Here is a 23,867-nt window from a genome sequence, read left to right on the forward strand (position 1 = left end):
GTAGCATCCACTGTAGGCACAGCCATGTTTGGGTCAATTTTTTTCATTGTTAACTGGATGTCAATTTAAGGAATGAAATAGGTATCTTAAGCTAATCCCCCATATAACAATTTTCCTTCTCTTAATTTAGGGGTATCTTAATGGATGACAAAAAGTTTGAGTACATACAACTTGACACTTTTAACATTTTCATTTGCATCTGCTTTCTTTAAGAAAAATGTTTCTGCAATACATGGCCAGTTTTTAGAATCAGACTTACTTCAACTCACTTCAGCACATTTTTGGGCTGCAAAAAAACCAAACTTTTAAAATAATCTGACATATTTTCTTAACTGAGTGTTTTAGATACTTCTTGAACATAATCTTCAGTAACAGTATTTGTTTAAAAATAATATGCTAATATGGGAGAAATTTTTGAAGCAATTTCAAGAGCAAGAATTTTCACAGACCAATTTCACAGACAAAGATCCAATTTATATAGGTGTCGAGACTAATTTGAAAGCATTAAAATTTTTTTAAAAAACACTATAAAAATTAACTTGTCCTAATAATAAAAAACAACAAGACAGTAACATATTCATATATAATACAAATAATTGGAAGTGTAGCATAGTGTTTCTTAAATTTGGCAACGTTAAGATGTGTTGACATCAAGCCCCAGAAATCCTACATTTTGGGACTTGAAGTCCACACGCCTAAAAGTTCTCAAGTTGAGAAACACTGGTGTAGCATTTCAGTATTGTCTGTGAAAGAGGCAAGCATACATAGATTTTAGTAGGCAGAGTCTATCTAAAAATCCAGATTACCAATGGATAGCAAGCAGCAGAGACACAAACCAAAATATATCACTGCCACCATCTAGCAGTTTGCTGAACTTCTGCAGCAGATGCACAGGTAGTTTTGGGGTTACAATGGTAATTGGGACTGAATTTCTCTCATTAAACATGTCATCATAGGACCTGTTCACTTAGTGACAATTTGACCTTAGCCAAAAGGCCGAGAAGTGATTCCTATTGCTACTCTTAAGTGTGGACTATGCAGGTTGTTCAGCTCGGGATTAACCACAATGAGACAAATTGGAAATCAAAAAGTGTTTTCTTATACCATTGAAACTATATCCCAGGTAATCAGGGTGAAAACTATGGGCAGATAGGTGGCTGCTTTGAGTGCTACAGAATACATGTGTATGTGTGTGCGCGCATGAGCACGTGCAATGAGATGCTCATCCCACCTTGGGGCAAAAGAGCAGCAGTGGCAGAAGCAACTTGCAACCTCCTGCCGGCTTCCCCATTGACTTTGCTTATGGGAAGTTGGCAGGCAGGGTTGCAAATGAAAATTACATGGCCAGGGGATGCTGCAACCATCATAATTATGATCTGGTTGTCAAACCCTGAATTGCAATCACATGTCCAAGGGAATGCTGTGAGAGCCGCAACTTCAAGAAACAATTATGAAATCCTCCTCATTCAGCACCATCAATACTTCGCTTGCTGAACAAATAATCGCTAAGCGAGCACTACCTCTATCACATGTTTATGTCTGCAATTGTAGAAGACATTCCTTATGAAAAAGTCCTATCTCCTGTACTTCAAAATCTGTCAAATCCAATCTTAAATTCAATTTCATGTTTTATTCAGATTATTCATATAACTCTAATGTATAGACAACAGTAATGCGAATTACTGTTAAAGCACACTACACACAAAACACACACACACACAACACATAATAACTTACTCATAGTTCTTCACAAGTTGATAAAGACAAAGGAGTATTCCCAGCCAACAGGCACTATTATCAGACTGGAGATAAAATCCAATTTTCTCAACAACAGCAGTCCAGCGAGTGGGATAATCATGCTTGATAATATGATGAATGCAAGTAGTAAGCTGTACTCTGGAACATATGAGATATTTTACAAATAATACTGCTATTTTGATTTTCTATACATTGACAGATTAATGTTTGAAGTAGAAGTAAATACAATGTTAGGCTCTGAGAACACCAAGGAGTTCACTTAAATGTCAGTATTTTAATAAAATACAATAGGCATTCTCTTCTGTCAATTACACTGGGTAATGCCCATGAATTTCCCTATCCCAATAAAAATTTAAGAGCACAGTATCAGTATTATACTTTCTAGTTAGACTGAAAATACTCCAATTAAGAATGAATTTGGAACAAGAATACTTTGTGACCACAACTTTGAATATACCTGATCAGTTCAGGAGAATGAATAATAGCTTCTACAATATTCTCTCGAATACAATGTCTATCTTCTTCTGGTATTGAGTAAGGCGGGTTATCCCCTGGAGTAATTCCCCGGTCAGGCCAATACTGGGTTATCATATTCTTCAAGTATATAACACCTGTCAAATAACAGTATTAAGATGCCCTAAAATTGTATTATGATGCATCTGTAATAATCTATTAGACATAACTATTAGCTCACAACCAGCAGACAAGCAGAACATGGAACTTTATAAAGTACTCCATCCTGTATAATTTTGTCCTAAAATTTGTTGCTTATTTTTTTAAAAAAAATGGATGAAAAGTGAGCTACATGCAATCACTGCTTCTACATCACTGTGTGGTGTGGTAGATTAAATCCCTAGACATCAAACTAAGTATCAGTCATTACTCTCACCTCACAGACTATTTCAGGCATAAAATGCCTATTGATAATTATGAATTTTTGCAAAGGAAAAATTGATGTGAGAATGTCTGTCACACATTATTTATTTAACTTTAATGCTTGTACAAAAATTTCTTGAACTTTATGGCAGGAATACACACCCTGATATGTATGGCACCTATCAGCGCAACTAATATCAATGTTAGGGGACTAGAATAAGCTGAAGGAGACTGAATTGCCAAAATGTCTTGATAAGAGAAAATATGCAAAACATGCTATATATTTCAAATGTCTAATTAATAAATTAAAAGCAAAGTTTCAGTAGGGATAATTTAATGACAACAAATATCCATGATTTGCTCTTTCAATATATACAAAAATATTGTACATGATATTGACGATAGCCATGACACAAATTACTTTAGTTCAGCTTACTCCTCAACGGAATCATAACATAGTATTTTTCTTAAAAACGCTTCAGCTAATAAAATTTTTATCTAAATTCATAAGACATGCATTACATGACTGGATACCTAATTGTGTTCAATATTACTGATATTCAAGCAAGATTAATAATGTATGTTTCTCAGACATAATAGCTCGAAAAGTTTATTGTTATCTAGTAAACAGTTAGAAGGATGAGATGACCTATCATCCATCTATCTCTATCTATCATCTATCTATCTATCTATCTATCTATCTATCTATCTATCTATCTATCTATCTATCTATCTATCTTTCTTTCTTTCTTTATATATTTACATATACAAGGATTATTCTCCTGACCCAGATTTCAAAGACCATCCTTTTCCTGTTTATATAGTATTACTCCACATTAAAATCTACTTTCCATTATTTCATTTTGCTACTCATAATCACTTTTTAATAGCGCTAAATATTTATACTATAAAAAATGATGAACTGTTACTTGCCTGCCTGTCTCACTGGTAAATCCAGTTGTTCTGACATAGTGATTTGAAGAAGAGTTGAAACGAAGTTCACTGATTTATGAGCCTATTAAGGAAAATATAAAAATAGTTAGATGCTTAAAATTTTAGAAAGCATTACAAAAAAGGGTTTTTTATCTTTTAGAATCCACATTTTAGCTAAATGAACATAAACGTTACCCTCCTACTCCATTAGCTTAGAGGTCCCCATCATCCACTGCCTACTAGCTCCTTTGGGGGGGGGGTGTTTCTTCTCATCTCTTTTGTTCCCTTTGCCAATTTCATAGCTGAGATGCGTTCCATTCCTCTCACAATATTGCATATCTCAATCAATCAGATACCTATCAGCAGAACTTTGCTTTTTATGCTGCCCAGGCAATGGAAGAAAAGAAAATCATCCTTAAGACTGGATTTAGGGTGCCTATTTAAGAAAAAAAGGAGAGCATTGTTTCGCCTTTATCCTTTACTATATTCACAACTAGGAAGGTCAACATAACACAACTGCAGTTTTTGCCACCTTTTCAATAAATGGCCAACAGCTACTATGAGAATGGGTTTAAAAGTACTGTCATGTCGCCATGCTAGCCACAAACATGTAGCAATGAGTGTAAGATAAGAGATCCCAAAACATGACCATTATTTGCCAAACAGTTGCCCATAATGTATGTTTCTTTTCAGCTCCACTAATTTTCATTCGGAGAGCACAAAGTGGAAAAAGGCTGGTATAAAATGTATCAGTGCTCTAAAAGAAGCCCATCTGATTGCTTCATGAAAAATCAAGCTGCATTGTGTATCAAAGAATGAGTTGCTTTCAGATAAGAATTCCAAATAAACTTTTTGACAGGATGTGAAAAGGGGATGATATGCTGGCTAAGCTTGGCATGACTGATAAACCATGATGGTTTGAGTGCAGAAAGCTTGATTGTTAATGGTTGCTCTGGGAAAGGGGAGATAAAATGCTCCTGAGTGACCTGAAGACCCACTGAAATAAATGAACTGAAACCGATCAGAGCAAGAGGGGAAATCATGATCCAGAGAAAGATCAAAGTAAATGACATGTTGCAGACTAATTGTCAACCAAGTATTATTGAAATCTTGTTTAACTAAGACAAAAGGGGAATGCAAAACTAGTTACATAAACATGTAGCCATAGGCATAATACCTTAGAAAGATACCGTTAATTTAGAAATATTGGCTTGAGTAGCAATAAATCAATGCTGCACTCCTGTTCTTTTATGACCACTGTAGATAAGAGAAAATGACTGTTGCCTTAATACTATAGAATTCGCCTTGCACAGATAAAAATGAAACTAAGTTTGTATATATCTCCTGTTATGAATAAAATAGGGGGAAATCCCGAGAAGACACTTCCACACTGAGTATTTGATCATTTTCTGAAAACCAAAGATATGTGAAAAAGTTGTTGTGTGGTGGGATCTGAATACTTTAAGAACATAATCTTGTGTTCTTTTAAGCATGGGCAACCTCCAGCTGCATAAAGTTTACTCTCAAAACTAACAAAATCAGAGCTGACAGTTCTGGAATGTGAAGTCTGGACATCTGGAGGACACTTCAATTGGAGGATATTGTTTTAGACCAATGTTTCTCAACTTTACCAAGTTTAAGATTGAAGGCTTAACTTTATGATGTTAAGGTTGACTGGGGAATTGAAATCTGTGCATTTTAATTGCCAAGGATGAGAAACACGCAGCTTCAGACACGTACATTGCAGAATAAAGAATGGGCCTACTTTCTTATGATGGCTTCAATGACTGCTCAGTAAGATCAAGAAACATGCCGGTAGTTTTCCTGTATTAAAACAGTGCATTTCAACCTTTTCACAGATTGTACCACTTTTAGGATATGGCAATATTCTATTCGGGTACCACCAGTTGCCTAGCAGTATGTCAAAAACTTGGCCAAAAAAAAAGAAAGAAAGAAAAAAGTGATAAAGTGCAGGTAGTCCTCAACTTACAAGTTTGCTTAGTGACTGTTTGAAGTTACAACGGCACTGAAAAAAGTGATTTATGACCCTTTTTCACACTTATAACCGGTGCAGCATCCCCAGGGTCACGTGATTTACATTCAGATGCTTGGCAACTGATTCATATTTATGATGGTCACAGTGTGCCAGGGTCATGTGATCCCCTTTTGCAACCTTCTGACAAGCAAAGTCAACGGGGAATACAGATTCACTTAACAATTGTGTTACTAATTTAACAACTGCAGTGAATCACTTAACAAATGTGCAAGAAAAGTCATAAAATGGGACAAAACTCATTTAACAAATTTCTCACTTAGCAACATAAATTTTGGGCTCAATTGTGGTTGTAGGTTGAGGACTATCCGTACTCCCACTTACCACACTTTTAATGGGAAATTTAAATTTACCAACAAAGAATTAAAGGGAGACTTAAAGCGGAAACAGTATGCTCTGTCCCATATTTGGGGTAGACCAGGTTGTCTCACCGGAAAACACTTTCAATGGGAAACTTGTGCTTATTTCTCTGACATTAATCTTTGTACTGTTCTATCCCCTTCTCTCCTTCTGGTTGACTCATAGAAGCCTCTCCTCTTCTCTGTCTCTCTTTCTCCGTCCCTGTCCCCTTCTCCTTCCACATCTTGTTTTTTCTCTCCCTTTCCCTCCAAAGCCTACTTTTATATCTTCTCCTCTCTCTCCCCACTTGTTTTCCCTTTGGTGTAGCTACAGCTGACTCCTTTCCCCAAGGCTGTGAGCTGTTTCCACAAGCACCAATCAGCTGGGTGCTCAGCAGAGCCCTGGCAACACCACAGCTCCAGCTGATTCTCTCACTGGCCTGTATGGCGTTGCCACCGCTTCAGCTCATCCCCTCCACTACTTTTATACTTTTTAAACATTTTTTAACAGTGCTTTTCAACCCATCATATGTGTCATGGTTCCAATTAAAAAGACACATCAAAGAGCACTGCATGATTATTTATATTAAAAAGTCTATAATGAGCAGAACGGACCATCGGCACTCATGGATGGATGCCAGAATCTGAATTCTCCTCACCTTGACACACCACATCATACAGAATTTCCCTTATTTACACGTCATAAATCACATTTACCAATTAATTTAACACACAAAGTTTCATTTCCCTTCTGCAGCGGCTATCCCTTATCTTGTCAAAACATCTGGGTTGCATTCCTCCCGCGTTTAAGGCTGCCTCTTATATTGTCAGTGCAAAAACACGTCAAAGTTTGCAGGATTGACATCCACCACCCCCCTTACAAAAAGGACAGATCCTGTAATGTAAGTAAAACACAAGTTAGGGGCTGGCTTTTGGTTTGTGGGGGTGGTTCTCATAAAACTTTTTGATAAAGTCTGTCAGCTTTCACATCGCTAGATTTCACCCAAATGGCTTCAGACAATGGGTATCCCTTCCATTGTACTAGGTACTGCAATTTTCCCTTAAAGATTCTAGAGTCAAGAATATATTTCACTTCATAATAGGTCTGACCCGCAACTACCAGGGGTCCAGGTGCCTTCTTAGGGGGAGGTCTTAAAGTGGAGGCCCGAAAAGATTTCAGTAAGCTACAATGGAAAACCGAGTGAATTTTTCCCAAGTGTCTGGGGAGTTTCAATTTTACTGTGACCGGGTTGATGATTCTCACAATGGGGAAAGGCCCCAAGAATTTCGGTTCTAATTTCTTGCTGGGTAATTTGAGAAGTAAATATTTAGTTGACAGATAAACCTTCTCCCCAACTTGGAATGTTCTTTGGGGAGCCCTCTTTTTTATCAGCCTGTTTTTTATAAGTCTCAGAAGTCTTTTTTAACGCTGTTTTTGTGTTTCTCCAAACCTCTTCCCACCCCTCACCCATTGATCAAGTGTCTGGGAAGCGGAGGGCACCTCAGGGTAGTCAGGCATTGGGCTGAACTCTTTTCCTGTGGCTACTCTGAAAGGCGTGTAGCCAGTACTGCTGTGCACAGAATTATTGTAGGCCACCTCGTCGAAAGGGAGGTCAGTCCAGTTTGTCTGTTAGTAGGAAACATAGCATCTGAGGTATTGCTCCACCATTTTGTTAGTGGATTCTGCAGCCCCATTGGTAGCTGGATGAAAAGCAGATGATAAGCCTTGAGATGATCCAATTACTGTAAGGAAATTCCTCCAAAATTTTGCTGTGAACTGCACTCCTCTATCTGAAATTATTCACTTAGGGGCACCATGCAGTCGGTAGATACATGCCTGAGAAAGGTGGTCTAACCCTTCTCTAAAAAGATGAATTATGGATTGCTCAGGCCATCTCTCTATCTGACCAGCCATCTTTCGAAACTCCCGCACATACTCCAGGGCAGGCCGGCCAGCTTGTTTTATCTTGTGGATTTGTTCTTCCGCTTTGAGGGCAATGGATGGGTCCTCAAATCTTTCCCTCAACCCTAGGAGAAAAAGGTGGGGGTCCTCCAAATCAGGGGCTTGCTTGTTATATAAATTGTTCAACCATTCGGATGCTTCTCCCTCTAGGCTGGACGCAATCACATCGACCATAGCACCTGGATCCGGGTAGAGATGGGCCCAGCGATTCAAGTGACAGCGTACTTGGTTGAGGAAGAAAATCAGTTTCTCTGGGTCCCCATCAAAGGTTGCTCTGAAGGGTGGGCTCATCATTGGTTGCTGGGGCCCCCATTGCTGCTGGCCCCACCCTGGTTGTTGGTTCAATGGTTGCTGGGGGCCCCACTGCTGCTGTGTCTTCAGTTGCTGCTGGCCCCATCCTGGTTGTTGATTTAACGGCTGCCAGGGCCCCCACTGCTGCTGGCCCCACTGGTCCTGCTGTATGTTCAGGGGTTGCACATTTGGGCCCTGCTGCTGCCACCCTTGCTGTTGTTGTCCTCCCACCAGCTTCTGATCTCCAGGCCTCTGCTGTTGCAAGGCCTCTATTAGCTGTGGCAAGCTCAGAGGTTGTTGGCCTTTCACTTGTGGGGGTTCCCCAACCTCCCATTGCTGCAGAGGACCCACGCTGGGGTCCTCTGTCTCTGTGGGTCTTGAAGGCCTGGCAGGGGACTCCTGGGGCTGGCAGGCTGTCTGGTCTACAGACAGGATTTTCCACTCACCCAAATTCTCAGTGGCAGATGGTCTGGCAGCTCTCCACCATTCTGCTTTTGGGGACTCAGGCAGTGCAGTCTCAAGGCATCTGTAGTCTCCACTGGAGTGGTTCCAGCCTGACGACCAGATAGGCTCACTTAGCTGCTGAGGGTTGGAGATCTGCCCAAACTCATCTTCCCACAGCAAGCCGTCTATCACTCCTTTATCTGAGGTTTCGCCAGCAGCCAGGCTTTCTCTTCCCATGGTTGAGATTCTTCCCTGAATCTTTGCCAGCTTATCTCCCTGACTAGAGACAACGGTGGGGGCTCAGGACTCCCGGGATGTTTGAAAGAAAGAAGATTCTGGCATGATATCATGGTTCCGATTAAAAAGACACATCAAAGAACACTGCATGATTATTTATTTTAAAAAGTCTATAATGAGCAGAACGGAGCATCAGCACTCATGGATGGATGCCAGAATCTGAATTCTCCTCCCCTTGACATACATCATACAGAATTTCCCTCCCTTATTTACACATGATAAATCACATTTACCAATTAATTTAACACACAAAGTTTCACTTCCCTTCTCCAGCGGCTATCCCTTATCATGTCAAAGCATCCAGGTTGCATTCCTCCTGCATTTTAGTGATTCAAAACCAGATGTCATGGTTCCGATTAATGAGACAGTTCAAACAAAATTCAGGCTAACACTGACACCAAACAGTTAAAGCAAAAGGCTGCCTCTTATATTGTCAGTGCAAAAACATGTCAATGTTTGCAGCATTGACATACCAACTGCCAGGTGCCAAAGTACCACTAGTGGTATGTGTACCACAGTTTGAAAAACCATTCTATTAAAATATAGCATGGTTCATTTAATGTGAATTCCTAATCCTAAAATATTGTTTTGCGTCAGTCAGACACATCTAGCCATACACCTTATTAGTCTTAGGCAGGAGTAAAGTAGAATGGAAGAGTTGAGAATTATGAATGTCCTGGAACTTAATTTGGGTGGTTTTTAAATTTATACATTATAAATTAGGCTACTTCAGCCAATTATGTAGAAAGATGGGTGTCTTTGTCTAAGCAAGAACATGATTAACCATGCCTTAACCTAGATGGACTATGTGGAATTGTGAACTAGTGGGTAAGAAAGTGGAAGACCATAGGGAAAAAATAAAGGAAAATAACTGTCTCACAGTTGAAAGTAAGAATCTGAAAACTTAATAATAATAATAATAATAATAATAATAATAATAATAATAATAATAATAATAATAATAATAATAATAATAATGAGGAGGAGGAGGAGGAAGAAGATGGTGGTTTGGAATATGTGAGAAGACTTGGGTGCAGTTATTATGTTGATGTGTACTGTAATTAGGATGTTGTTAGCCAGCAACATCTGTTATTGGATTGGGGTGGGAGGAGAAATAAGTAAAAAAAGATGGAAATGGAAGGAAAAGCCTAAAAAATAACTAGTACTATTACTGTAACTATCACTTCTAATACCTCTTCCCTTCTTTTATTACATGCAGATATAAATCAGCAAAGCTAACCTAATGTAAACATCATTTTCTAAAAAGAAATTATTGTAACACCCTAACTTTTTAAATCACCTTCAATAAGCGTATTGAGAAAATACTGCCATTCACTCTAAGGTGAAAATGTCTCCAGACAAAGCTGAGTCATTTTGCAGCTATTATGCATTCAAAATGTTTGGATATAACATACTACTACTCAGCAGCAACTCATTTTTATGCCACAGTCAATAAAAAATAACCTAGAAAGAAACAGGCATGACATAAAGAGAAATCTATTCCACAGAGTTTTCTGAGGGCATAATCTAATCTTGAGTCAACATTGCTGTTGTAAAACAAGTTAACTAAATATGTAAATTTTTAGAGAATATATATACAACACTAATGCTGCCCATGAGTTCAATAGTTTATTATATACTAAGTTCCACAAAGTTCAAGCTATAAAATGATCAGTCACCTATATTTTCAACCACAGTGTTTCAAAACAATATATCACAATCTTATACATAAAGATGTGAAATATCAGTTTAAAAAGCAAAAAGCTAGGAGGACAAGGGAGGAAAACAGAAGTCTGAGATATGTTTTTATTTTTAGATGTTCCCTCTCCCCCTACGTTGTACTGTCTATTTTCATGGTTTACTTTAAGAAAAATGATTTTAAAATATTGTAGTTCACCTCTGACATGAGCCCTTTCATCAGAAGGCAATCCATTTGCCAATCTGAGTCTACCAGCTGAGATAAAACCTGCTCATATAAAACTGCCTTGCATAAACGGAACATAAACTAGGGCTGTGCAAAACGTTCCAAACTCAAGTAGGGAGGTAACTAAGTGTATTGTTGGTTTTTTTGTATGGGAAAGTTTGAGTTCAATGCAACACTGTTGTCTTGATATTCACTATGTATGTTGTGCTTTATCAAGCAGACTACCAAGTACAAAATTGGACACTGTGTATGTATATTAAAAACAAGCCTCAACCAAAGCCAGAAAAGTATTTCTCCATTACATTGTTCCTGAGTATGTTGAAATGAAGGTATTTTTATTGCTTCATTTCTGGTGTGTTCTGAGGCTGTTTGTGAAGGCAGAGTTTGCAGAAAAGTATGTTTAACTGTTGCTTCTACTGCGTGGTTCAGAATTTTTTAAAAACATAATCCCCTTGATCAAATACTTTTTTCTGGCTGGGAGACAAGACATTTTCAACATAGAACAGCAACTCAAGTTTTGTGACTCTAAAATGAAAAACAGGAAAGCAAGGGGCTTGTTTCAAGGTGTTTTTTTTAAAAAAAAAAAACTCCGTAGGACAGAGCACACCAAATATTTCAACTGCTGTTCTATTGGAACAGAGAACACTTAAAATTTTACAAGGGAACATTTCAAATGTGGCATGCCAGCAACCAGGCCACAAACAAGGAAAGCCGTAGGATGCAGGCAGCACAGAAAACCACACCCCCTCCGATCCGTGGAAAAATCTCTCTCCCTGGTGCCCAAAAGGTTGAGGACCTCTGCCTTAAATAAAGCAGCTCCATGCTGTAAAGGGCTTTATAATGACAAGCCCCATGAATTGCACCTGGAAGAAATTGGGTGCCACTGCAGCTTGTGAAATAAAGGCGTTAATATCATTGTATAAAGGCACACCCATAATTGCTTGTGCCACTGCATTCTGGACCAACTGCAGCTTCTAGATGTTCTTCAAGGGCAATTCCATGTAGACCATAACGCCCTACTCCACTTGGGAGATAACCAAAGCACTGATATATAACACAGAGTTTTACAAAAGCCTTCCTGGTCATAGTTGCCACTTGCTCTTTGAACAAAAGCTGCAAGTCCAGAAGGATTCGCCAAATGAGCACTGATTCTATTTAGGATAATGTAACCCCATCCAGAATTAATGATAGGAAATGAGATCGAAGAAGCGAAAAATCTAGATGCACATAGTCTTACTCAAGTTTTGTTGAAGCCTTGAATGTAAATAACCTATTAGGAAAAAAATGATTGTATTCACATACAGAATCAAACCTTTTCCAAAATCTGGATTTTTAGACCACAATATGCATGGATGTAATACCCTTAACTCCTTCTCTCTCCTTCATTCCCAAATTTTAATAAGCAACACTTAATTACTGCTTTCTGTTGTGCTGGAATCTGCTCTTAAAATATACCAGGATTCAAAATCAGATTGAAACTATTTTTGAAGTTGGCTTATATAAACTGATTTGATAGGAACTAATCAAAGATATACTGAGAAATTATGATTAACTGTGAATTCCTATTTGACTTCCCACTTGCACAAAGAAAAAATGAAGTGGGGGGAAAAAAGAGACTATACAGTTTCATACTCTTAACAAATAATTTGCCTTATTTAAGCCAATTGTATTAGTCAGAAGTGTGATTGGTTAGCAGCCACAGTAACAAATGAAATATACCGTATTTTCCGGCGTATAAGACGACTTTTTAACCCATGAAAATCACCTCAAAAGTTGGGGGGGTCATCTTATACGCCGAGTCGTCTTATACGCCGGAAAAATACCTCTCGGATCTTTTCTCTTTTCTGCTGGGCGGCGGGATCGCTGGGTGAATGGAGGTAGGCATGGCGACCTGTGGTAAAGCGGCTGACGGCGAACGGCGAATGGGTGATGGAGGCCAAACTCTCGTTAGCTTCTGGGGCGGCTACTGCAGCTGCCGCCGTTGCTCTCTCTAGGACTGGCCATGCTAGCGCCTCCAATGCTGGCTGTCAGGTCCCCAATGAGAGGAGGGGCAGGCAGTCCCCAGAGGCGCCCCGCTCGACCATAGGGAGCACCTTTGCTCCCGCCGAGGCACCGCCTGACTCGCGCCGACCAGAAGAATTGCTTGCCCGGTCACGGAGTGTGGAACTGAGAGCAGCAGCGCACCAGGCGAGAGAGCTCAGAGAAAAGAAGGTGAGGCGCCCATTTGGCGGGGAAGGAGCAAAGCTGGGCAAATCACAGAGCAGGCGGAGCAGAGAAACGTTACAGGGGAAAAGGGGGCGGGGTTTAAAAGGCAAGGCGGGCGGGACGTGGAGACGTTCTGCAGTTAGAAGTAACGAAGGAGCCTCCGGGCGCTTTCTGGATCGGATTGTGCAAACTGAGCGTGCTGCTACAGTCCTCGTGTTTCCCAGGGTTGCCTGTCGAACCAGAGGTATTCCCTGTAGCCCCAGATTCTTTAGCTCTCCACTTTCCTTAATTCGGGCGAATTTTGTGCTCCGTGGAGAAACATTAATACGCAAATGCCGTTTGTTTAACCGCGCAAAACTCGGGGGAAACCTTGGTATTTGGAAACGGAAAGGCTTAAGCCTTTTCATTTCTGTTTTATGCACGGGCTGGGAGGGTCACGAAGTTTACCTCTTTTATTTTAGCAACATCGTGGCACTTATAAAAAAAGGGTGCTAACGCTAAACGAGTTGTTAATATGCAGATTGTGTGCCAGGAAGTGAAATATTGAGTTATTAGCCCAAACCCTATAATTTAACATGAAAAGTAGAGGGTCGCCTTATACGCCGGAAAATACGGTATATAAATACTTTTAGAAAGTAAATTCAGTTGATGAACATGCCCCATACTACCCATCAAGCAGTAAGCTAATTCATAACTCATCTACAGAAGAGGATGCAAAATTCACAGTTCAGAAAAGTTAATAGCTGTAATAATCACAGGATTATCTGAGCATTTTAAACAAAATTACTAATGCTGCAATATTATTTAATTCCATTTAGGCATCACCCAACTCACAATATCATAAAATCCAATACAAACCAAAAACAAGATGACATCTGCATACACCATACATTCAAAAAGAACAGACACATTCAACAAGGGGCACCACCCTCTCACCATACTTACCCAAGAGTGTAATAAGAATTTTATTATTCTAAACACAGAGCTCATATTACATAAAGTCATTCACATTAATGAACATGGATTCTCTATCTTTATGTACGAATCATTGATCTGTGTAAACATCTGTTTATCAATTTGTACCCCAAATGTGGTATGCATCGAAGGAGGGAGCTATTCAAGTTGGACCATCCAGTTCACATAATCTCAACGAACATTCTTCCCTTCTCTAAAAAGGCAAAGGTAAAGGTTCCCCCGCACATGTGTGCTAGTTGTTTCCGACTCTAGGGGCCGGTGCTCATCTATCTCCGTTTCAAAGCCGAAGAGCCAGCACTTGTCCGAGGACGTCTCCGTGGTCATGTGGCTGGCATGACTGGGCGCCAAAGGCGCACGGAACGCTGTTACCTTCCCACCGTAGTGTTCCCTATTTTTCTACTTGCATTTTTACGTGCTTTTGAACTGCTAGGTTGGCAGAAGCTGGGACGAGTAACAGGCGCTCACTGTTACGCGGCACTCAGGATTCAACCCGCCAAACTGCCGATCTTCTCTAGTACTCATTATATTGCAACATCTCACCCTACCACATCAATTGACATTCATTTCCTTGACCGACCAAAGCATATATTATTTGTTATTTCTGCTGTCATTTTTCCCAGGGAAAGTTCACGGCAAAGAAGCCAATCTAGATACCCACTTAAATATTTTGACATGTCTCTCCTCTGTGTGCATGTGTGTATGTGTATGTGTGCAAGGCCAAGTGACTCAACTATACATGAAAACATGGAAACTGGGGTGCAGAAAAATGGCAGCAGGTACTCTGGACTGATCAGTCAAAATTTGAAATATTTGGCTGTAGGAGGGAGTGTGTTCGGTGAAGGGCTGGAGAGCGGTGCAATAATGAGTGTCTGCAGGCAACAGTGAAGCATGGTGGAGTGGAGTTTCCTTGCAAGCTTGGGGCTGCATTTCTGTAAATGGAGTTGGAGATTTGGTCAGGATCAAAGTTGTCCTCAATGCTGAGAAATACAGGCAGATACTTATTCATCATGCCATACCATCAGGGAGACGTGTGACTGGCCACAAATTTATTCTGCAGCAGAACAATGGCCCCAAACATATAGCCAATGTAATTAAAAACTATCTTCAGCGTAAAGAAGAACAGGAAGTCCTGAAGTGATGGTTTGGCCCCTCTTCACTCCATCTTCTTTACTACAGTTTGAGCACCACAGGCTTCATAATATCAGTTGTCAACTTCAGGGTCCTTTCCAGATTTTTAATTAACTTATCTCCTTTGTGATACTACAAATTAACTCATTTTCAGAGGTCAAAAACAATTGTTAGCTAGGTTCTCACTGAAATGGTGTGATCATTCTAAATTTCCATTTCCAGAAGTAACAAGCACACAGTGATGACCTATTTCACAGAAAAAATACACCCTAATCTCTTCTAAACCAGGGCTTTTCAACCTTTTCACCCACTGTACCACTTTTAAGATATGGGAACATCAGAGTACTACTAGTTGCCTAGCAAGGTGTCAAAAACTTGATGACCGAAAAAAAGGAAAAAAGTGATGAAGTACAGGTAGTCCTCGACTTACAACAGTTCACTTAGTGACTGTTCAAAGTTACAATGGCACTGAAAAAAGTGCCCCCAAGCCACAGCCAAGCAAGACACCTGCCTGCCTGCCCGGCGGTACTCTTCCTCCTGTCTGAAGTTTTCATTGTTGTGAGCATTTCTGTTGAGGATTGGCAGTGGGGGTGGGGTAGGTGGGGGGTTTGGTTTTTATTCCCCCCCCCCCCCGTCTGCTAGGTAGTTGCAGCAGTTTTGGTCACTTCACATGACCCTGGGACACTGTGACCGTCATAAATATGAATCAGTTGCCAAGCATCTGAATGTAAATCACAAGACTTTGGAGATGCTGCAACATTCTAGCTGATCGGCGCTTCTGGGCTCAGCAGAAGCCCCAGGATCAGCGTCAAGCTCCAGCCGGAGCCTGGTGCTGATCCTGGCACTTCCGCTGAGCCGACAGCCCTGCAGCTCCAGCCATCTCTTGCTCAGGCTTGTGCGGTGCTGCCACTCATTCAGCTCCTTCCCCTCCCCCGCTACCTCTTTTCTAGGATGATCGCATACCACCTGCCAGGTGCCAATGTACCACAGGTGGTACCCGTACCACTGGTTGAAAAGCCCTGTTCTAAACCATGAGTACAGTAGAACCCAAAGAAGTATAGCAAGTTACCTAAGAACCATTATTTGCTACTTAAGATAAGCTGCAATCAATAAAACACTGTCATCACCAACTTCACTTCAAGCTTCAATCATTCACACCAAAGTCAAAACATTCTTCGGTCATACATTAAAATGCATATGAAAGGCAAGATGGTTCATTTGACTTAATCTGATCAAATTTCATGTATTAAATCTTAAGGCTGGTGCAAATTTAGCAATATAATTCTTATAATTTATTTTATAAATTTATACACCACCCATCCGAGTGACTCTGGATGGTTTACAAATGAAAGCTATAAAACCATATAAAAAGATAGCATTATAAACAGAATTAAAAACACAATTAAAAGTGAAATTTAAACAAAAGGCGGCAGGAACACTCTCAAGCCACCAACCACCCCCAGGATTGCCTACTACTTTGTAGATCCCATGCCAGTATTGCGCATAATTTGTGTAATAAAGCAGGATTTGTAAGGTCCTTCATACTTCATCCAAGGTTTTTTTTCCTGCTCTGATCTTTAACCTGGCTGGTGCTTCATGTGCGTTGTTTATTTCTGTTTTTATGATTTTATACTATTCTTTTAATATATTTAGACTCCTAGAGTCATGAACTTGAATTGGTGGCCATAAATTGAAATAATAAAGTATCCATTTTAGATAGCTTCAATATCCTGGCTATAATTAATTACATGCTGAAAGATTCAGATCAGAAAACAGCAAAAAAAAAAAGGCCTAAAGATATAATTCTTTAGAGAAAGCTAGACACTTAATTCAGTACACTTATACCAAATACAGACTGATTCTTCATACTTGAGGGGTTTTCCATTGAATCATAATCATGATGTAAGTTGCATGTTGCCTGGCTGCTTCAGGACTGCAAAATGTTGAAAACAGACATGGTTTAAAATAGGACCCCAGTTTTAATATGACATTCATGCCATTTCCATGAGATGTCTTGCTTTGGTTAACCCGTTTCCCCATTTCAAATTTTAAATGAAAACTTGGGAATAACACTATGAAATTACACAGCTGGCTTCAAATGCACTTTTGATTCACAAACGTGCCCACTTGTAAATCAAATCAAAAGTTTGATCAGCGCAAATAGTGAAAGTGAAATAACGGGCTATTTTAATTCTGAAAGGTGACAGCACCCCTCTTCTTTCCCCCCCCCCCCGCCGCTAAATTTAACCTTAAAACAGCAAAGTTTGCGTCCATATAAGGAAGAAGGACACCCTCGCCTCCTCCTGCACTAGGATCCCTTCTGCCGTCAGTTTCAGAAAGGGCCGGTTTGAAATTTTGTCGCTATCCTCATTGAGAAAGCGCCTCTGGCTCCAGCCCACAAGGCATGGTGGGGAAGGCGGGCAAGGGCCGGACACTGGCGAGCTTCCCTCAGAGGAGGACGGGGCTGCCACGTGCCCGAAGACAATGCTGGAGGGAGCGGGAAAGGGCCTGACATTAGGCTCGATCGCGGGAGAGGCCTTCTTCCCTTCCGCCCAACCCGCACTTCGCCACACGGCCTGGCTCCCTCGCCCATCCACGCTCCTGCCGCCGCCGCCGCCGCCGCCGCCTCCTTTCCTCTTCCTGCCCACGTTTCACTCTGGGAAAGGCGGCTCCGTGAGGCCCGCGCCTGGGCCTCCCCTCCTCCGCCTCCAGGTGCGTGTGCACGTGCGTACGTAGCAAGGCGACCGGCGACAACCCGGCCCAAGTTTCGGTCTTCAGCCTGGCTCCCTTCTCTGGACTGGAGGTGACCTCCCAGCTGCCGCTGAGGGATCTTCTCTCTCTCTCTCTCTCGCCTGTTCGGAGCTCATTCCCCTTCGCGGAGCCGCTTCTCTCCTACCAGCTCCCCCGTCCGCAACTCCAAACCTAGGAGACGTTCGGGGTTCGCGCGCCCGATTTCTCTCGCCCGCCTGCGCCTGGACCCAATTCGTGGCCCCGACTGGCATGCCCGCCCGCCCCCTCCCCTACCCCCGCTGGCCTTGTCGCCGGGACTGCTTCTCCCGTACCCCGCGCTCCCCAGGCCGCGGCGCCGCCGCCGCCTTCTCACCTCGTTCAGCTGCCTCTCGGCGGTCTCCCGCAACGTGGAGTCCATCGTGCCCCGCAGGGCCTCAATGATGGTGTTGGGGTCCATGGCCGTGCGCTCGAGGCCGAGACGGGCAAGGCGGACGAGATCTGGAGCAGTAGCACCGTTCGATGCGCACATGGACCCGCCGCTCTACAGCGGCAGCCGGCGGCGCGAAAGGAGGAGAGAAGCGCCAAGGCCCCGGATAGAGCTACTCGCCGCCTCTTGCGAGGCCGACGCCTTCCGCTCGGCGCTTGCCGCCTTTGACAGGCATCACGGGAATTGTAGTCCTTCTGGAGGGCGGGAGAGGACGAGAGCGGCCTCAAGTGCCATCTTTTAACTTTGAGAGCCCTCTGCTCTGCAAGATAGGACGGAGATGGATTCGGGGAGGGAGGGAGAGAAGGCTCCGTCGCCACCGATTACAAATTGGCTACCGCAAGGGTAGGCAACTTCGGCTCTTTTATGACTCATGGACTTCAACTCCCAGAATTCCTGAGCCAGCTTGGCTGGCTCAGGAATTCTGGGAGTTGAAGTCCATGAGTCATAAAAGAGCCGAGGTTGCCTACCCCTGGGCTACAGGATTCAGACGAAAAAAAATAAGGAAATCGGAACAGCATCCACCTATCTGGACCAATGGTATTCTCACTGATCGCTTATGAAGTATAGTTTCCTTTTACTTTTTCTCACAAGGTTGTGGGGCGAAATGTCTAGGGAGGGAACATGTCATCCCCCCCCCCCGCCATTGTTTCCTATTATGTAAGCTTAAATGAAGTAAGAGAAATGAAGTCTGACTTTAAGTGGAATGTCTACTAATAGAATAAAAGCGCAAAGAAAAATGCTGATATGAACTGTCTCCTCACATGAAATGCAATAATTGATCTGTTCATTTTTGAACTAACGGTTGGCTGAATGACAATAGTCCTTAATAGTTCCATTTCACCTTAAAGAGAAAAATCCACTTGGAAATTTCTTCTTAGTTCTAGGTTGCTTCTCTCTTTGATTAGTTTCCATCCATTGCTTCTTGTCCTGCTTTCAGGTGCTTTGGAGAATAGCTTGACTACCTCTTCTTTGTGGCAAACCCTGAGATATTGGAACACTGCTATTGTTATGTTACCCCTAGTCCAGGGGTAGGCAACCTCGGCTCTTTTATGACTCGTGGACTTCAACTCCCAGAATTCCTGAGTCAGCTATGCTGACTCAGGAATTCTGGGAGTTGAAGTCCATGTGACTCAGGAATTCTGGGAGTTGAAGTCCACGAGTCATAAAAGAGCCGAGGTTGCCTACCCCTGCCCTAGTCCTTTTCATTAAACTAGACATACCCAATTCCAGCAACCATTCTTTATATGTTTTAGCTTCCAGTCCTCTGATCATCTTTGTTGCTCTTCTCTACACTCTTTCTAGAGTCTCAACATCTTTTTTTACATTGTGGTGACCAAAACTGGATGCAGTATTCCAAGTGTAGCCTTACCAAGGCATTGTAAACTGATATTAACACTTCACATGATCTTAATTCTATCCCTCTGTTAATGCAGCCTAGCACTGTGTTGACTTTTTTGGCAGCCTGCAGCACACTGCTGGGTCATATTTAAGTTATTGTCCACTAGGACTCAGAGATCCCTCTCACACTTACTACTACTGAGCAAGGTAGCACCTATACTGTACCTGTGCATTTGGTTTTTCTTGCCTAAATGTAGCAATTTTTTTCACCACTGAATTTCATTTTGTTAGCGCCCAATGTTCAAATCTGTTAAGATCCTTCTGTAGATCTATAGAAGAAAAATGTCAGTATCTTGTCTTTCTCTGCACTCCTCTATATCATATGTAACATATTATGGGGAGGCTGAGCTCCACCACATGTTTATTGGACCCGTGCCCTTCCTGGCTGGTTTATGCAGCCCGGGAGGGGACACGAGGCTGGTTCCAGGCGGTTATATCTGCCTCTTTGAGTGAGGGTAGTTTCCCCGCCACCTTGAAAGAGGCGGTGGTGAGACCTCTCCTCAAGAAGCCTGCCTTGGACCCAGCTGTGTTAAATAACTTTCGTCCGGTCTCCAACCTTCGCTTTCTTGCGAAGGTTGCTGAGAGTGTGGTGGCGCATCAGCTCCCTCTGGTTCTGGATGAAGCGGATTATCTAGACCCGTACCAATCGAGCTTCAGGCCCGGGTACAGCACGGAGACGGCATTGGTCGCTCTGGTGAATGATCTCTGGAGGGCTCGGGACAGGGGATATTCCTCTGTCCTAGTCCTATTAGACTTCTCAGCCGCTTTCGATACCATCGACCATGGTATCCTGCTGCGGCGTCTCAGGGGATTGGGAGTGGGAGGCACGGTCCTTCAGTGGTTCTCCTCCTATCTCCTGGGACGCTCGCAGTCGGTGTTGGCAGGGGGGCAGAGGTCGACCGCGAGGCCTCTCGTTTGTGGAGTCCCTCAGGGGTCGGTCCTCTCGCCTCTCCTGTTCAACATCTACATGAAACCGCTGGGTGAGATCATTCGTGGTTTTGGAGTTGGGTATCATCAGTATGCTGATGATACCCAGCTTTTCATTTCGACCCCAAACCACCCCAGTGATGCCCTCGACGTGATGTCCTGCTGCCTGGAGGCGGTTCGGGTCTGGATGGGGAGGAACAGGCTTCGACTCAACCCTGACAAGACTGAGTGGCTGTGCGTACCGGCATCTCTGGATATTCAAGATATCCCATCCCTCTCTATGGGGGGTGAGTTATTACCCCCCGTAGATAGGGCTCGCAACTTGGGAGTCCTCCTAGATTCACAGCTTTCTTTAGAAGACCATATAGTAGCTGTGACTAGGGGGGGCCTTCGCCCAGGTCCGCCTGGTGCGCCAGTTGCGGCCCTATCTAGACCGGGATGCCTTATTTAATTTAATTTAATTTAATAATTTGATTTCTATACCGCCCTTCTCCCGAAGGACTCAGGGCGGTGAACAGGGCAATACACAATAAAAATCGAATACAAAAATTAAAAAGCCATTAAACATCATGCCCATAAAATCAATACATATTAAAGTTAAAACTAGTTTTAAAAACCCAACCCCATCCCGTCAGACCAGGCCAGCTTGTTTGAAAAAGAATGTTTTGAGATCGCGCCGGAAGGAGTGAAGGTCGGGGGCCATCCGGAGCTCAACCGGTAAGCGGTTCCAAAGGTCTGGCACGCCCACAGAGAACGCTCTCCCCCTGGGGGTCACCAATCGGCATTCTTTGATCGGCGGCACCCTGAGGAGGCCCTCTCTGTGGGAGCGCAGTGGACGGAGGGAAGTTGACGCCGGCCGCAGGTGTTATGTACGGTCACTCACGCGCTTGTGACCTCTCGTCTGGACTACTGCAACGCTCTCTACATGGGGCTACCCTTGAAGACCACTCGGAGGCTCCAACTGGTACAGAATGCAGCCGCGAGAGTTGTGTTGGGAGTTTCCTGACACTCCCATGTTACACGTCTGCTCCGCGAGCTGCATTGGCTTCCAGTTGTCTTCCGGGTGAGATTCAAGGTGTTGGTAATGACCTACAAAGCCCTACATGGCATGGGTCCAGAATACCTTGGGGAGCACCTGCGGCCGGCGTCAACTTCCCTCCGCCCAGTACGCTCCCACAGAGAGGGCCTCCTCAGGGTGCCACCGGTCAAAGAATGTCGACTGGTGGCCCCCAGGGGGAGGGCGTTCTCTGTGGGCGCGCCGGATTTATGGAACCATCTTCCGGTTGAGCTCCGGATGGCGCCTGACCTCCGCTCCTTCCGGCGTGATCTCAAAACCTACCTTTTTGAACAAGCTGGCCTGGCCTTAATGTGTACTAATTTATTCATGGGCATTGTTGTTTAATCGCTTTTAATTTTTGTATCTTGTTTTTAATATGTATTGCCCTGTTCACCGCCCTGAGTCCTTCGGGAGAAGGGCGGTATACAAATTAATTAATTAATTAAATAAATAAATAAATAAATAAATAAATATAAACGTAATGTGGATATATTTAGTTATTGTACTGTAATACTTAATAAATCCTTTTATTCTTACCACAATTGTTACTGTTAAAAACGTAAAACCTTATAACTTTTGACATAATGATACCTCATGCTTTACCGATTTATGCAGTTTCATTTCCTTGTTTATCACATTTTTGTACACCTAATGAAGCCTATAATTGTAGAACTTCATCTTCATAATTCCCAAGGTTTTGGTACTCTTTGGAAGATTATAGGAGCTGAATTCCCAACAAAACTAGGGACTTCAAATTGATAATGATTAAGATTAGAGTCAGCTTGCCATAAATAAATTGTATAATATGTTGTATAAAATATCTAAAAAATTATATAGCTGTTAGGATTTAAATGTTACTTTAAATAATTATATATAGTCTGTTGTTATGCAGAATGCATACCAATTTTTAATGTCTCAATTCTAAGTGCACTCTTCATCTAAATTCTAAATGTCTCTTATTCTAACATGCTCTTGGTTTAACTAAAAGTATGCAAAACATTTTCATTTTCTGTTCTTCCTTTATATTAGAAATATTTTAGACATTTTAAATATTCAAAACAGCAAATAGTTACATAATGTACTAAAGAAATTGACTGATAGCTTGGGCTTTAGTTCCTCTGTTTCTGTACTATTATTTTGATCATCTAAAATGTTACAGTTAGAAGTAAATTATCAACTGAAAAAAAATTAGCTTCCAGCACTTGATATTATTTTACATGTTTCTCCTGCCTTTCCTATGGGAAGCTTCCATGGATTTCTCTTCATTGTAACCCCAAATCAAAACTCTATGGCGTTTGCCATTGCTTTATGTATATACACTGAAAGATTTAAATTAGATAAAAAGAATTACAGGCTTGACTTTGTTAAAAATTAATTGGAAATCCTCCTTTGTGGTAGTGATGAACATATTATTGCTAAAGTTTATAAAATGTTATTGAATTTGAATTTGGAAAGTGAATATGTAAAACATTGTATGATTCAGAGGACAAGGAACTTTGGATATAATGTAAAGCTTGAACAATGGGAGAATATGTGGATAAAAGGTTTAAAATTTACACTAAATTACAATTAAAAAAAGTTTTTATAAGATATATATCAGTGGTGGTGGCACTCAGAGCCCTCTCTGTGGGCACGCACGCTGTCACCCCAGCAGAGTTCGCCAGAGTAGCAAGCACGTGGCATTTGGAAGTGACGGGGCAGGAAGCGAGTGAGTGAGCAAGCGGCATTGTCCCCCTGGGGATGTCCCGGAGATGGCGAGGGACTGGTCCCCGCCACCCTGGTCCTGGCCTACCCACCCCAGTATGCTGTGACCACCACAGCTATGCCCACCATAGCCATACTCTGGCTCTCCCTGTATCACAATGCTGATGCGGCCCTGGCACTTTGCAATAAATACATGGGTTTTAGGTTGCAGTTTGGGCACTCGGCCTCTAAAAGGTTCGCCATCACTGATATATATCATTGGTATTTAACACTAGATAAGTTATCAAGAATGCATAAAGGTGCTTCAAATGAATGTTGGAAATGCAAATATAAAGAAGGCACTTTTTATCATTTGTGGTGGACATGCGATAAAGCAAAG

The 23,867-nt window shown here is 42.1% G+C and overlaps 1 protein-coding gene across 4 annotated transcripts in view; it reads right to left on the minus strand.

The window, feature by feature from the left end:
* Positions 1–18,514, minus strand: part of IPO7 (importin 7) — a 49,006-nt gene extending 30,492 nt beyond the window's left edge. For 2 of the 4 annotated variants that reach the window (XM_081314069.1, XM_081314068.1), the window contains exons 1-4: positions 18,289–18,514; positions 3,568–3,649; positions 2,216–2,369; positions 1,738–1,896 (exon numbers count right to left, since the gene is read on the minus strand). In XM_081314069.1, coding sequence (XP_081170195.1) covers positions 1,738–1,896; positions 2,216–2,369; positions 3,568–3,649; positions 18,289–18,444 — 551 coding nt within the window. In that variant the 5' untranslated portion in view covers positions 18,445–18,514. Of the gene's footprint in view, positions 1–1,737; positions 1,897–2,215; positions 2,370–3,567; positions 3,650–4,744; positions 4,759–17,054; positions 17,113–18,288 lie in introns of those variants that run through there. The other 2 variants (XM_081314070.1, XM_081314071.1) reach the window with 2 other exon arrangements.
* Positions 18,515–23,867: the final 5,353 nt, after the last annotated feature.

The sequence above is a fragment of the Vipera berus genome, assembly GCF_964194415.1.
Source record: "Vipera berus genome assembly, chromosome: 1".
NCBI lineage: Eukaryota > Metazoa > Chordata > Lepidosauria > Squamata > Viperidae > Vipera > Vipera berus.